Raw genomic sequence first — 14,349 nt, 5'->3', positions numbered from 1 at the left:
TAACAGGTAATACACTGCATACGTGAACTGGACCTGCAATTGACGAGCGCAGTGGTGATCGACATCTTTCGTTCGCTGTGGTTCTACCAAAGCATTTCAGTGCCAAACCAACACCAATTGGGTGCTGTAATTACAACACAGGATAGTGCTGCCAACAAGAAGGCAAAACGTAAAACAACAAACCCACAAACAAACGCCAATGCTGGTGGCGGCACCGCTGCTGCTGGTGCGGGCGACAATGCGAATGCGGGCGCTGAATCAAGTCCACATCCCAATCCCTTTACAGCAGAGGAATTCGGCATGGCTTTGCTCAACAACTCGCTACAGCTGATCGACATGCACGCCCAATTGGTGTTGACCAAACAGCAAATCAACGAATTACGCTTTGAGGAACTCGAAATGATAGCGAAACGTGAGGCGCTACAACTAAGTTCCGAGCTTGTGCTCTTCAATTGTCTGGCGGACTGGAGTGTGGCCGAGTGTCAACGCAAAAAGCTCGACGCAACGGCCGAGAACAGACGACGTGTGCTCGGGCCGCTATGCTACGCGCCACGTTATTTACTCATGAATATCAATGAATTTCGCAAAGCATGTGATCGCGTCGAACTGCTGGATCCGGTGGAAGTTTCGCTCGTGAGTGATGCCATCGAAGGTAGTTAAAAAAATTATTACCAGCTTTTTACAAGTAAAGTTCTATATTTATTATTTATTTAGGTAAAAAGCTAAAGAATCTGACACCAGAGCAGAGTCAATTGCTGGAGAAGTTTCGAACGCCACGTCCCGAATTCCCAAAAATGCCAATACACCTTAGCGATCGCACCAACCCGAAGAACTATCCGAAGAAAATGCGACGCGCCGAAAAGGGTGCATCCGGCGAAGACGGTTGCTGGAGTAATTTCGGCATGAACTGCTTGGCAGTATTCGCATGCATTTTCGACTAAAATACCGTAGTTAAGTTACAACCTAGTGGACTAACAAGCATTTGAATATTGAGATATACGCATAAGCACATAACCAACTGCTCTCACGTTTTGTACAATTTGAATTTTCCACTACTCCATAGTGCAATTGGTTAAGAGAGCGGCGCACATTCAAGCTCAGAAATAGTACCTCAATGTGAGGCACTGTCTTTGTTCGAGTATAGACGCTGAAGGAAGGGAAGGCGAAAAGTAAGAATTAGAGTATATATGCTGCAGGAGGAGTTGGCGAAAAGTACGAATTAGCTAAAGTAAAATAGTTAGAGTTAATGCTGGGATAAAGCTGTAAACTTTGGATGATCGAAGCTTAGTTGGCATGTGAGCGAATTGAAAATTAGTTAATTGTCCAGCTGTGCATTTTCAAAGTAGTTTAATTTAGGAAGCGAAATTAAATAAAATTAATTTACACTCTTTTTTGCGGGTGAGGGGGTAGAAAATGCATTCCGCAGCATCAGAGCTGTCGTCACAGCAAAAGTGTGTGCCACTTGCAGGTCATTAAAAACCCCGGAAGTTCAAAAAAAAGGGAAGCAATTTTCGCTTCGCGTAATAGCAGTGGATCTATAGTTCTACAAGCTTTTATCTCTTTAACAGACATAAAATGAGCTAATTTTTATTTTTCTAACGGCTTAATGCCTCGTTGTTTATTTTCTTTTTATTTTTTTTTTCCTACTTTGAAAAGAAAAAGCGACGGTGCTCTTACGTTTACGACTAATTGCACTATAACAAACATAACCCTAAAGACTTACGCATCGTTACAGTTACGTACTCAAATAACCGAATTAGGATGACGATGCATGAGAAGTTGTATTTGCAGCAGTCATAGAGTTGTATTTTCAGTAGTATAAGCCATGTTGTTGCTTATGCATAATATACTTAAATAGAGGGTACCGCGTTATATGAACGAAAATGTGAATGAGAAAGGGAAATATTTCAAACCAACTAGAATGTGTAGATTAAGTTTTTATACTGACATACCGATGCCGTGCGAATTTGCTAGCGAAATCCATACATAAATAGTAACGCTATAATTGTATATACATAACATACATACATACATATTCCAGAGCAAGAATATTATAGAAATTTATAGGCAATCGTATCGTTTGTAGCTAACAATTGTGCTTGGAAAGTTCGTTGCCATGTCTGACATATTACTAACATATACTTAGATTTAAATATTGTACTTATATAGACCTAATTATACTTGTATATGTATATTTTTATGTAGACCATTATTTTATGCCAATTTACGTTATGTTAAGTAAGTTATTTGCTAGTCAATGTAACCATACAAATTTGTTTATAGAAAATTTGTTCAAATAATATTAGCCTAATTGAAAAGAAATCTAAGTACAATACATACACGCATCGTCTACATGCATACACGCATACACGCATACATAACAACATATTAAAATACACAGAGTTAGCTTTAATAATCATGCAGCATACAATTTTAACATAAAATGGCGATCAAACGAGTGTTTTAATTTGAAACGAAGATGCTGGGAGAGATAGAAGGAGTTGGAGAGTTGCAAACTTTTTCATATTCATACACAAAATACATTATTATTAAATTATAGAAAAATTTATGCAAGTTTTAAGTCATTTTAACGAATGGAAATATTTTTACGAAGGCAGTGGATTTAAGGTGTGAAGCGTTTGTTACTTTTTAAAGCTTCGCAACCAAGCAATCATCATCAGCAACATTTTAGCGTGTGTACAACCAGTGTAGATCTGACTACAAATAGCGTAATTATAAGAACGCCACAAATATATAACGAAATTGGTACGAATACTTTTGAAAACAGTAAATAAGATTATATTATTAAATATAAATAAAGCATATTGTTGCTTCTCAGCCATAAATAAAACAGTCACACTATAAATATCATGCCATTACGATTATGTATTTAAAATTTCAACTCAGTTGCTTGCATTTCTGTCAATCTCATAAATTAAGCGCAATATTATGCAATCAATGAACAATTTGTAACATATACCATAATTGAATACTAACAGAAAAATACACAAATAAATATACCACAAACGTTTGAATAAACATTTTTTTCAATTATATTCAATTTATACGTGATAGTAGGATGGGAGGAGAGGAGAGCAGAGGAGAGGAGAGGAGCGAACAAATGTTACTAGATTTTTTCAACAACAACTACTTATCTACACCACCATTCACAATATACATAATGAGTGAACGAGCGGATTGGAGAGATCAGAGAGACTTGAGTATAGTCGGAATAGATTAGCATTCATTCCTCGCGTTCCTATGCGCCTACGTAATCGGAACGGACCCAGGATTTCCATTTTGTCCAGGACAGTCAAATTGGGAGCGTTCTTCAAATTACTTTAGGAATGTTGTCTGTCGCTACAACAACAAAAACAACAACAACAATGATTAATTACACCAAAGCCTGTTCAAATCTATTTGAAATGTTAAATTTCAGCTGTAGCTGTGAAACTGATCTTAAGCAGTTGAGTAGCCAGTCACCTTTTTTTACACATTCCTTGTTGTAATATGCAGAAATGTCAAAAGTGGAAACCATATTAACATAAGTTTACCTAAGCAACTTTCAGGGTATATATTTAAAGAAAATATCTATACCATTTTACAAATTAGCAGCTACCTGAAGAGCAAAGGACGTAAAATTTCAGTTCGTTATCTCAAAAACAGAGCGACTAGTTCGTTGTTGTTGTAACGATTACTTAGTCCCCGCTAGGATGGTAAGTATTAGATAAGTTGACATCTCGGTCATCCAACGGCAGGCCCAGGAACGTGTTGTTTCGACGGTGTCGAACCATAAGGAGTGGAGTGTCAGTTGTATAACGTTAGTAGGCCATGCAAAGAGGTGGTTAGTGTCAAGCGTGTGTCAGGGTCGATTCTGGATAGGTCCTAAAACTTAAGCTAACGGGATAAAACAGTTGGAATGTAATGTTTGACAATGCAGGCACTTAAACAAATCTTGTTTTCAAAATCTGATTTATTGGTTTTTATGTAAACTTGCAAACGCACTAAAATTTGAAGTGAAGGTGAAAATGTGCGGGTTTAGATCGGATTTGAAAAGTTTTTATATGGACATGTTACATAAATTTGAGTAATGTGGGTTAATTTCTTATTAAAAGTTTCTAAAATTTCAAGAACCCGTATCCCAAACTTACGACCAGATTAGAAAAAATAGTTGAGCACGATGTACTTATCCAATTTTCCGCAAAATTATCGTTGATCGTCAAAGCTCTGACAAAAATCAGTAATTGGAAAAATAAGGAAACAGCGGAAATAGCAACGATACTCATCGCAGCCGTATGCAAATTTGAATTTATAATTGGGATTCATTCACTCAGCGTAATTCTTCCGAAATAATCGATCGATCTGGCAAACGAATCGAATATGACAGATACGCTGCTTGTAACGTTCCGAAATTGAAGACAAAAAGCTGAGGAAAACTTTCAATTCATCTATTCAGACTGCTATTGATTCAAAGGTTTTTTGTATACTGACAACGTCGTGCCACTAATGACCTCCCTTTCTCAAAAGATTCTCAAAACTTGGTCCAAATCGTTTCGTTATCTAAAATTTTTCTATTCAATACACGAACTGACTACCATGACTGTACGAGTATGACAATAAAGTAATGAGACTGATTCCATAAAAACCGTCATCCTCTTCAAAGTAGTCCCCTTGGGCAGCTATACAGCGATTTCCAGCGCGTTTTCCTTGCTTCGTAACATTTCTGGAACGCTTCGACTGGGATGTTCGCGAGTACCCTCGTTACAGCCGCCTGGATGTCTGTAATCGACTCAAAATGGGTTCCTTTGACCACCGATTTTGTTTCAGGAAACAAAAAAAGTCACAGAGTGACATGTCAGGCGAATAAGGCGGCTGTTGCAACACGGCGATCTCTTTAGAGGCCAAATACTGAGACACGCTGAGGGCGGTGTGGCACGGCGCGTTGTCGTGATGAAGGATCCAGTTACGAGCGATGTCTGGGCGCACCCTGTTGACTCGTTTTCGCAATCTTTCGAGTACTTGGCAATAGTATACTTGATTCACAGTTTTCCCCGGTGGAAAGAATTCTTTGTGGACGATTCCACGGCTACTAAAAGGCAATAATCATCGTTTTCACCTTCGACTTGCTCATGCGAGCTTTTTTCGGGCGCGACGCGTTGCTCTTGATTTCGTTTTTCCATTTTCGTGACCTTGACGCAGCAGGCGAACTAAACAAGCTAGAACGAAGGGAGAGGGGAGGGATGCCGGAAAAAGAGAAAGGGAATTTCAGGATCACAGGTTTACCACAAGCGCGGCAATAAAATCGGTCTCATTACTTAATTGTCAAACCTCGTACATGGCAATGAAGTATGTCACCCGCACGTCTAAGATTTATATATATATATTTTTTTCATTTTAGTAGGATTTGATTTTAGAAGGTCAATTTAAAATTTGTCCACCATGATATTAAACTTCTCAAAGACTCTATATTTAATATAATAATCTTCAAGTCTCAAGTAAATGTTTAATGAGGAAGCCATTTATTCTGCCACCTTTTAAACGAAATCTCATATCTCGGAACCCGAACCACCGATTTCTACTAAATTTAGTACGTAACACTCTTTTAATATTCCTATCTCACATTGTGAAAATTCCACTTGATTCTTTCACTTTCCAGATGACTTTATGCTGGATATTTGAGTTATCTCAATGAAAATTACAGAACATGTTTTACTCATAACAGTATATCTTTGTGTCTAAATTACATACATACACTTGGCCGAAAACTTGACTTAACCCCCATATAACTATTTCCAGGATTTTCGAACATCCGGTTGACTTTTTTCTATATGATTGGAATAGATAAAATCGTATTAATATTGACACGACCAATTTCCATATGCTACAAATAAGGAATTCATTTTTCTAACAAACCTTATGCCGAATATATGGGTCAGTGTATGAGTTATATGTATACATATATATAGTATACGTATCTGGTTGACTTATAGATCGTAGAATCACTTAGTCTGACACAAAGGCCCGATGTTTCATAAAAGGTGTTTTCGGTAAAAAGACAGCCATAGACACTTCGGTATCTGTGGTTTGAAAAGTTAAGTTCATAGCTGGACCACCTAGGCAGATATGCTTGATTCGGACTTAAATTGTGTTACATACGAAGTAGGCGTGGTTGTAGTCTGATTTCGCCCATTTTTACTCGAGCGAAGTTTCAACACGTTATTCCAATTTTCACTCAAGTTATCGCTGGTACAAGCTTCTCGTCATCCTCGTCATTTATACACATGTATGTACATATATAGTATATAAAACTCTATACATACATATCTCGATTAATTTCAGGTTTTACGAACAATCGTTAGGCGAACAAAAACATTATAGTTTGTATGACATACATATCAATATATGTATATAGTATATATCTGTATTACTTACAACTTGCTCTTTATTTTGTATTTAAATTATTACGTTAGAACTAATCATAATAATTATTCATTCTTCTACTATTTGTATATATGTCTCGACCTTATATTTCAAAACATTGTAGAATTCGACCAAAAATCGCATAAGGTATTCACCAGTTGGCACAGGTAGTGATTGAAGATGTTCTGTCTCGAGCACAAAATTCTTGATGATAAAGTCATGCTAGAAATGAAATGATTTATGGTAAAATATCCCGAATATATTTTATCACACGAAATCTTACGTTGTAGGGGCAAGTGTGGTTTACATTGGAATATAATTGAAACACATTCATTAGCATCTTGCCAAAAGGTATTCGCTTCTTGTTTTTCATAAACTGACAAAAATCTGTTGTATAATTAAACAGGAAAGGACGATAGCCATTCGCCTTTCTATAAACGTCCAAGTTCCCGCTGATGTTATTTATGGGCAATTGTAAAAAGTGAATATTAAGGAAAAATGCGACTTTATTGCGGGCCAAAGCTTTAAGCTCGCATTGTCGGATTTCCAAGAAGCTTTTATCGTAGTTCACACACTTCACATTCGTAAACTTTATATATGCAATAACCGATGTAAATTTAATAAGTATATAGAATCCAGTGATAACTGCAGGAAAAGTTCCCAATTTCATTTTATTAGAACAATATGACACAAGGCGCGCAACTTAGTGATTGTAACAATTCAGTACTCCCAACATTTGTCGTGATTATTTTATTTTTTGCATGATAGTTTTTCGTTTTGGTAATTGCTTGTTATATTTTCGACAGCAAATTTAATTGCTTACATATTTTAATGAGAAAATTGTTTAATCTAAATAAGTATGTATGCCAGCTGAAGCGCGAAATATAAATAGAGGGTTTTGAAATGTGGCTCATATTATCGATCAGTAACGCTTTCCAAAAGTCATGACAAAATTTTTCTAAATGGTCCTCTCCCTCGCACCGACGATTCCACACCCTTGTACAACTCTTATTTCGTTGGTACAGAAAGATGAAGTTGTACCCTTGTTTGTTGAATTATCTAATACACCCAAGAGTTTATAAATCATGCCATTGTATCTGAACAATTTCTGGAAACTAGAACAATAAGTTGTCAATAATAATAATTGCACATTTGCATTCCAATATTCAATTTTATACTCTCTCAACATCACACAGAGTTTGATACTTTTGTTCACCTAACGGCTGTTTGTAAAACCTAAAACTAATCCGATATACTCGTACTTAGATATAGAAATACAGTTGAACTTCCTCTTTGTAAACAGCTGCATTCCTTTGCAATTTTAAATTCCTATTTACCTTAAATACGACTCTCAATACAACTGACGATCACCACAAAGTACTTAATCTGCGATGATATCAGCTCTTCCAAGTATACTGAGACTAGTAGCCTTAGATAATATAAAATTGTGTTACTTAAAGCTAGTCTACTGAAAAATATACACTAGCCGCCGTACAATTATATCGTTGTCAATTTTTGTTTATATTGGTAGGTAGTTTCTGAAATGCTGCATTTGACATACAAGTAGCATCTAAAATACTTCAAACATTTTTTATCTTAATTCATCATTGAGTTTAATAATATTACATGCACGTAAACTATCAACTCTCAACCTTAAATGTTATAAATTTTTCTTTAAATGTTTATAACAATATTTCAGTTTACAAGCTGTACTGCAACACTATTCCCGAAGGTGAGTAGAATATCAGAAATTCCTCAATATAAATTTTGCAACACTGTTCTATACAGCAAACAACGTGGCAACACCACATATGTTTTGATATATTTTGTTTTATTTTGTTTTGTTCTACAACTTTGAGCGAATTAAGTAAATAATTTAGATGCAAAATTAAAAAAAAACGTAATTATTGATACAGAAATTATAAAAAATGGAAGACTTCGAAGCAAAACGGAATGCTCTATTTGCATGTCTTGATAATGCAAGTAAAGAATTATCTGGAACAGCTTTAGATCAAAGTCTGTCTACAAACCCTACACTAGATCTGGTGTATCGCCGCGGCACACCAAGAAAGAACAGGAACCTAACTTCTCCTGATAAAAGTCTATCACGAATGCGGGGAAAGGAAAGCATATTTAAGAAACCTGAGATGCCGCTATCAAAATGCTTGAAACCGCGTAAAGTACCAGATTTTAAGGTAATTATTTGCATGCATGCAGTATTATATGAAGAATGCATTACAACTTACCTCAAATTTTGAATAATAGGTCAATCCACAAAAGTGGACAAAATACTCGCTGGCAGATGTTGATATTTCAGATCATACCAACACAGCTGCAGCATTCCAGTTCTTAAAACAAATGGATGAACAACTTGAAGCACGAGAACGACAAGAAGGCACTTGTCTCGAAACGAATGCCAAAATTGAATTCAAGAAATCTAGCAAAATAAGAAAGCAGATGAGAGATAAGGAGGAAGATGAAGTTAAAGATGCTGAAGTTGACAAACCAAGACTAAAAGGGTCAAGAGTAGTTATGCCGGAATATGTTGTTGGGCAACAAAGAGATACGAAAAAGAAAAAGCATGTAAAGTCCGTGGAAAATCAAACCCGTGCGGCAGGTACTTTAAGGCTCGATCACTTGCAAGAAGATGATGAAGATACTGAGGAGGGTTTAATTTTAACCCAAATTATAGCTTGAAGAACCAGTTTATGTTGAGTTATCATCATAGTTTATACTATATTAGAAATAGTAACATAAAATACAGGTGAAACATATTATGTTATATATGTATGTTCTTTTAAATGCTCTAACATTTCAACATAAATGGGCAACCATAATTCAACATATTGTATTCAAAAGTTTCACATTCTTTACTTATAATTAGTCTATAAATTCTTAATGAAATAATTTAAAATAATTGGTTTTGTAAACCAATAGCAAGCAAAATTGGATAGTTGTCAACACTAGTAAAATGTCTTCATGAACAGCTGATTTAGTGAAATGACAGCTGTTTGTTTACTTCAAATTTTATGCAGGTGCTCATATAAACATTGAAATTTGTACAACTTAAAATAAATAAAAAACCAATTTAACCCAATAAGTTTGTTGAAAATTAAAGTAGAAAATGGTTTGCGCACTGGGTATTGAAGGAAGTGCAAATAAAATTGGCGTGGGCATAATACGTGATGGAGAAGTTTTAGCCAATGTGCGGCGTACCTATGTGACACCGCCGGGCGAAGGTTGTAAGACGAAAATAATATGTTCCATGAATGTTAATTTTTAATATACAAATTTCACAGGATTTTTACCCAAGGAAACCGCCGCGCACCATAGAGATTTCATTCATCAACTTATAAAACAAGCACTGAAAGAATCACAACTTCAACCAAAAGACTTAGATGTCATATGTTATACTAAGGGTCCCGGCATGGCGCCTCCACTTTTAATTGGTGCTATAGTAGCTCGAACACTATCTTTATTGTGGGAAATACCACTTTTGGGAGTAAACCATTGTATTGGTCACATAGAAATGGGACGTCTAATAACAGGCGCCGTGAATCCGATTGTGCTCTATGTGAGTGGAGGCAATACACAAGTGATTGCATATTCTAATAAACGTTATCGTATTTTTGGTGAAACGATAGATATTGCCGTTGGCAATTGCCTCGACAGATTTGCGCGTATTATTAAACTATCTAATGATCCAAGTCCGGGTTATAATATCGAACAGTTAGCTAAGTGTGGAAAGAATTATATCAAACTTCCATACGTTGTCAAAGGTAGTTGCTAAATCAAAATTATATATATGGTTATTTGCATAATTTGTCTTCATAGGCATGGATGTAAGTTTCTCAGGCATTCTCTCACACATTGAAGACCTAGCCGATCCTAGCAAAAGGCGCAATAAACGTAAAAAGGCAGAAATAACTGTCGAAGAGCCAGAGTATACGAAGGAGGATCTTTGCTATTCATTACAAGAAACTATTTTTGCAATGCTGGTGGAAATTACGGAACGCGCAATGGCACACTGCGAATCGAATGAGGTATTGTAATTCTCAGTCTATACAAATAATTGTCATTAGTAGCTAAAAAATTTCATAAAAAGGTGCTGATCGTGGGCGGCGTGGGATGTAATGAGCGTCTGCAAGAAATGATGCGCATTATGTGTGAGGAGCGCGGTGGAAAGTTATTCGCTATTGACGAGCGTTATTGTATTGATAATGGACTAATGATTGCACATGCGGGCGCTGAAATGTTTCGTTCTGGCACCCGTATGTCTTTCGAAGATTCGTTTGTTACGCAACGTTATCGCACAGATGAAGTGCTGGTTACTTGGCGTGATGATTAACATAAATGTTATGTTATATACATATATGCAGTTTTTAAAAGTGACAAAACAAAATTTTAATAAATTCGTTGAACATAAATTTTCCGAAAAATAATTATTTTTGTTTACAATTTAATAAGACACTAACTTTGTTAACATTGCTACATTGTAGAATTGTAATACAACATAAAGTTTAATTTTATTCATTCAACTCTCTTTCAATCCCACGCCAATAACTCTTCATTTCCATTGGGAATAGTCGCTTGCCTTCGATTATGTACACTTCGCCATTTTTCTCCTTTTCTAAAGCGCTGAGTATGCAACGTGATACATCAGTGGCACTTTGCTTATTGAGACGGTCCAGCACTCGGTATGACTCATCACCCATATCGGCGAACAGGATCTTCTCCGTGAAATTGGTGAACATATCGGTAATGGTGGCACCCGGACAAATTGTAATGAACTTGATGCCAGTGCGATTCAAGTAAATGTCCGTCTGTAAAAAAGACAGTTATATTCAGCCAGTTGGTCTAAAATCACATTACACCTACACCCAAACAGCGTGTGAAATTGATTATTCCTGCTTTGGTGGCAGCATATACAGGCAGCAAAAACATCGGATCCAAGCCAACTACAGACGACATATTAGCAACAATGCCGCCATTGCCACCATGTTCCTTGCTCATCACATTAAGCGCAGCGAGTGAAGAATTGATGATACCACCCTATGAATTCGCGTTAACAAATAATAAGACGTTACTTGAAATAGTAAAAATTAAAAACATTATTTTTATAATTACCAAATTGACTAAAATGGTGCGTTGCACATCCTGGTCGTTAAAGATTCCAGCTACATTCACAACAATATCAATCGAGCCAAAGGCTTTTTTAAGCTCTGCGTAAGTCTTCTCAATTCCTTGTCTATTCGCCACGTCCATTTTGATCAGCAAAATGGTTTGTGAAGGATGTGCTGCGCGCAACTTGGAGATATCTTCTGTGTTGTCTTGAATGTCAATAATGGCGACTTTCTAGGCAATGAAACAAAATATTATTAAACCGTAAATGCTTGTGAGGCATCACATTTGTTCACTTACCGAAGCCTCGTTGGCCAGTAGCTGCTTGCACACTTGCAAACCAATGCCACTGGCGCCACCTGTGATCACAGTGTTTTTATCGCGGAAAGCCATTTTGTATTTGAGGTCCTCAAGTGAATGAAACTCAACTAATTTCTGATATTTATTGGAATCGCTGTTGGCGGTAGAGTTTTTGTGTGTTTGCGTAGTATTTTCACGGTTGCTTCTATTGCTGTTGTTGGTTGAAGCAGGCGTTAGATCTGTTACAAATTTGCACAGCGTATTTAAAATATCCACTTTGAGAATTTATTTGCTAGAACTTAGCAGCCGGTCAGTGCTAATACTAAAGCCTCCGATATTGTTCTAATCACTTATATACCGCGCGAATCCAAAACGCTTCAGTGCGGCGTTTACATCGGTTTAGTGGTTAACACATTGATCCCCAAGATATTTGATATTGATACATGATTGCGAAATAAAATGCAACAAGTTTCGTAAATTGTTATAAGTAAGTGATTACAACACATGCATACATATATACAAACATTAATATAGTCTATGTAAGTATATACATATGTTCATATATACATATGTACATATGTACATATGTGTGTACATGAATAGAACACATAAAATAACGTTTTATGTAAAACTAGGTTATTAGGAGCTAAAGATGCATAGGCAGTATGCTTTGACATTTCATCATGAATAGACTTACTAACGAGCAACGCTTGCAAATCATTGAATTTTATTACCAAAATCAGTGTTCGGTTCGAAATGTGTTTATCGACAAATTTTGTTCAGCGATGAGGCTCATTTCTGGTTGAATGGCTACGTAAATAAGCAAAATTGCCGCATTTGGGGTGAAGAGCAACCAGAAGCCGTTCAAGAACTGCCCATGCATCCCGAAAAATGCACTGTTTGGTGTGGTTTGTACGCTGGTGGAATCATTGGACCGTATTTTTTCAAAGATGCTGTTGGACGCAACGTTACGGTGAATGGCGATCGCTATCGTTCGATGCTAACAAACTTTTTGTTGCCAAAAATGGAAGAACTGAACTTGGTTGACATGTGGTTTCAACAAGATGGCGCTACATGCCACACAGCTCGCGATTCTATGGCCATTTTGAGGGAAAACTTCGGACAACAATTCATCTCAAGAAATGGACCCGTAAGTTGGCCACCAAGATCATGCGATTTAACGCCTTTAGACTATTTTTTGTGGGGCTACGTCAAGTCTAAAGTCTACAGAAATAAGCCAGCAACTATTCCAGCTTTGGAAGACAACATTTCCGAAGAAATTCGGGCTATTCCGGCCGAAATGCTCGAAAAAGTTGCCCAAAATTGGACTTTCCGAATGACCAACCTAAGACGCAGCCAACATTAATAAATTATCTTCAAAAAGTAAATGTCATGAAATCTAACGTTTCAAATAAAGAACCGATGAGATTTTGCAAATTTTATGCGTTTTTTTTTTTAAAAAAGTTATCAAGCTCTTAAAAAATCACCCTTTATATACATATGTACATGAATAGAACACATAAAATAACGTTTTATGTAAAACTAGGTTATTAGGAGCTAATTAGCAAACGCATAGGCAGTATCAGTTACAAAAACCAATATATCCCCATATAATGAACCTGTTTGAAGTAGTATTGAAATATCGCTTAGTAACAGTGAAACAGTGAATTTCCATTTGAGTTGTTTATAGACAGGACACATTCTTTTCAGTTTTGAAATCCAGAAGGAAACGTCGGAGACGCTATAAAATATATACATACATATGTATATACATAAATGATTAGCGTGACGAACCTAGTCGATTTAGCCATCTCCGTCTCTCTGTACATCTATCTGTCAGTATATACGCTAACTAGTCCCTCCAAAGCCCCAAGAAGCTGCGCATTTGTTGAAAGTGAAGTGATCACCAAGGTCCAGCATCCAGCTGGGCGATACTGAGATGATGTGATCCCTGTCTATGTAGATGGAACCAAGTCCTTAAGGGGCTATACCAGTGTAACGCATGAAAAATTGCGATTTTCGTGAATTTTTTAAAAGATAGCACTCGATTAAATGTTTCGAGCTTCTTTGAACGTAATAACGTATATTTTCTGCTCTATTTTGAGATTTTTTTTTTAACAAAAGTGTTGAAAAATAACGGAATTATGGGCGATCGTCGGAGGTGCCAAAAAAAAAAGTGCCTCAACTGCAGACATAATTCCAGCCGAATGAGCAGCTGAAACAAAAAAATTTTAAGTGCTTATTAAACTCAAAGATATTTCCTATGCAATTACCTACGATCTTTGAAAAATATTAAAAATTAACTAAAGGTCGTAATTTAAAAAAAAATCGTTTTTTTTTAGGTAAAATGGGTTTTTTTTTTTAATGCCAAATTGACAATTTTCTGCCAATCAAAAAGATCGTAGGTCATTGTATAGCAAATATATTTAAAAACACTTAATTTCAATTTGAACGGAGGAGATTAAATTTGGCCGTATGGTACGGCGGATTATCGGATTTTATGTATTT

At 36.3% G+C, this 14,349-nt stretch overlaps 5 protein-coding genes across 7 annotated transcripts in view; 3 read left to right on the top strand and 2 right to left on the bottom strand.

Annotated features, from left to right (window-relative positions):
• Positions 1-3,039, top strand: part of LOC105224649 (uncharacterized) — a 40,115-nt gene extending 37,076 nt beyond the window's left edge. For all 3 annotated transcript variants that reach the window (XM_049459250.1, XM_049459249.1, XM_049459248.1), the window contains exons 3-4: positions 7-652; positions 715-3,039. In XM_049459250.1, the coding sequence (XP_049315207.1) occupies positions 7-652; positions 715-941 (873 nt within the window). In that variant the 3' untranslated portion in view covers positions 942-3,039. The remainder of the gene's footprint in view (positions 1-6; positions 653-714) is intronic.
• A 3,398-nt stretch (positions 3,040-6,437) lies between these two features.
• On the bottom strand, positions 6,438-7,875 carry LOC125778999 (uncharacterized). The gene is made up of 2 exons (XM_049459269.1): positions 6,704-7,875; positions 6,438-6,642 (listed from the first exon to the last, which is right to left on the bottom strand). The coding sequence occupies exons 1-2, from the start codon at positions 7,088-7,090 to the stop codon at positions 6,490-6,492; spliced, it is 540 nt and encodes a 179-aa protein (XP_049315226.1). The 5' UTR covers positions 7,091-7,875; the 3' UTR covers positions 6,438-6,489.
• Positions 7,876-8,249: 374 nt separating this feature from the next.
• Positions 8,250-9,331, top strand: LOC105224667 (protein TSSC4). Its single transcript, XM_011202824.4, has 2 exons — positions 8,250-8,615; positions 8,686-9,331. Exons 1-2 carry the CDS (start codon positions 8,349-8,351, stop codon positions 9,115-9,117), a joined length of 699 nt encoding a protein of 232 aa, XP_011201126.2. The 5' UTR covers positions 8,250-8,348; the 3' UTR covers positions 9,118-9,331.
• Positions 9,332-9,411: 80 nt separating this feature from the next.
• On the top strand, positions 9,412-10,953 carry LOC105224659 (probable tRNA N6-adenosine threonylcarbamoyltransferase). The gene is made up of 4 exons (XM_011202815.4): positions 9,412-9,659; positions 9,720-10,199; positions 10,255-10,463; positions 10,526-10,953. The coding sequence occupies exons 1-4, from the start codon at positions 9,545-9,547 to the stop codon at positions 10,766-10,768; spliced, it is 1,047 nt and encodes a 348-aa protein (XP_011201117.2). The 5' UTR covers positions 9,412-9,544; the 3' UTR covers positions 10,769-10,953.
• On the bottom strand, positions 10,863-12,176 carry LOC105224696 (alcohol dehydrogenase 2). The gene is made up of 4 exons (XM_049459260.1): positions 11,842-12,176; positions 11,548-11,775; positions 11,299-11,472; positions 10,863-11,243 (listed from the first exon to the last, which is right to left on the bottom strand). Exons 1-4 carry the CDS (start codon positions 11,932-11,934, stop codon positions 10,947-10,949), a joined length of 792 nt encoding a protein of 263 aa, XP_049315217.1. The 5' UTR covers positions 11,935-12,176; the 3' UTR covers positions 10,863-10,946.
• Between the last annotated feature and the right edge of the window lie 2,173 nt (positions 12,177-14,349).

This window comes from Bactrocera dorsalis, chromosome 5 (assembly GCF_023373825.1).
Source record: "Bactrocera dorsalis isolate Fly_Bdor chromosome 5, ASM2337382v1, whole genome shotgun sequence".
NCBI lineage: Eukaryota > Metazoa > Arthropoda > Insecta > Diptera > Tephritidae > Bactrocera > Bactrocera dorsalis.
The sequence above is the reverse complement of the archived record's forward strand: the minus strand, read 5'-3'. Positions and strand labels throughout refer to the sequence as shown.

Bases quoted from the DNA above. Each gene is read 5' to 3' on its own strand.
- LOC125778999 (XM_049459269.1), bottom strand. From the start codon at position 7,090: ATGAAATTGGGAACTTTTCCTGCAGTTATCACTGGATTCTATATACTT. The intron at 6,643-6,703 runs GTAAGATTTCGT...TTTCATTTCTAG, and splicing joins ACCACACTTGCCCCTACAAC to CATGACTTTATCATCAAGAA.
- LOC105224659 (XM_011202815.4), top strand. From the start codon at position 9,545: ATGGTTTGCGCACTGGGTATTGAAGGAAGTGCAAATAAAATTGGCGTG. The intron at 9,660-9,719 runs GTTGTAAGACGA...CAAATTTCACAG, and splicing joins TGTGACACCGCCGGGCGAAG to GATTTTTACCCAAGGAAACC. The intron at 10,200-10,254 runs GTAGTTGCTAAA...TTGTCTTCATAG, and splicing joins ACTTCCATACGTTGTCAAAG to GCATGGATGTAAGTTTCTCA.
- LOC105224696 (XM_049459260.1), bottom strand. From the start codon at position 11,934: ATGGCTTTCCGCGATAAAAACACTGTGATCACAGGTGGCGCCAGTGGC. The intron at 11,776-11,841 runs GTAAGTGAACAA...TTCATTGCCTAG, and splicing joins TACTGGCCAACGAGGCTTCG to AAAGTCGCCATTATTGACAT. The intron at 11,244-11,298 runs GTAGGTGTAATG...TCTTTTTTACAG, and splicing joins ATTTCACACGCTGTTTGGGT to ACGGACATTTACTTGAATCG.
- LOC105224667 (XM_011202824.4), top strand. From the start codon at position 8,349: ATGGAAGACTTCGAAGCAAAACGGAATGCTCTATTTGCATGTCTTGAT. The intron at 8,616-8,685 runs GTAATTATTTGC...TTTGAATAATAG, and splicing joins GTAAAGTACCAGATTTTAAG to GTCAATCCACAAAAGTGGAC.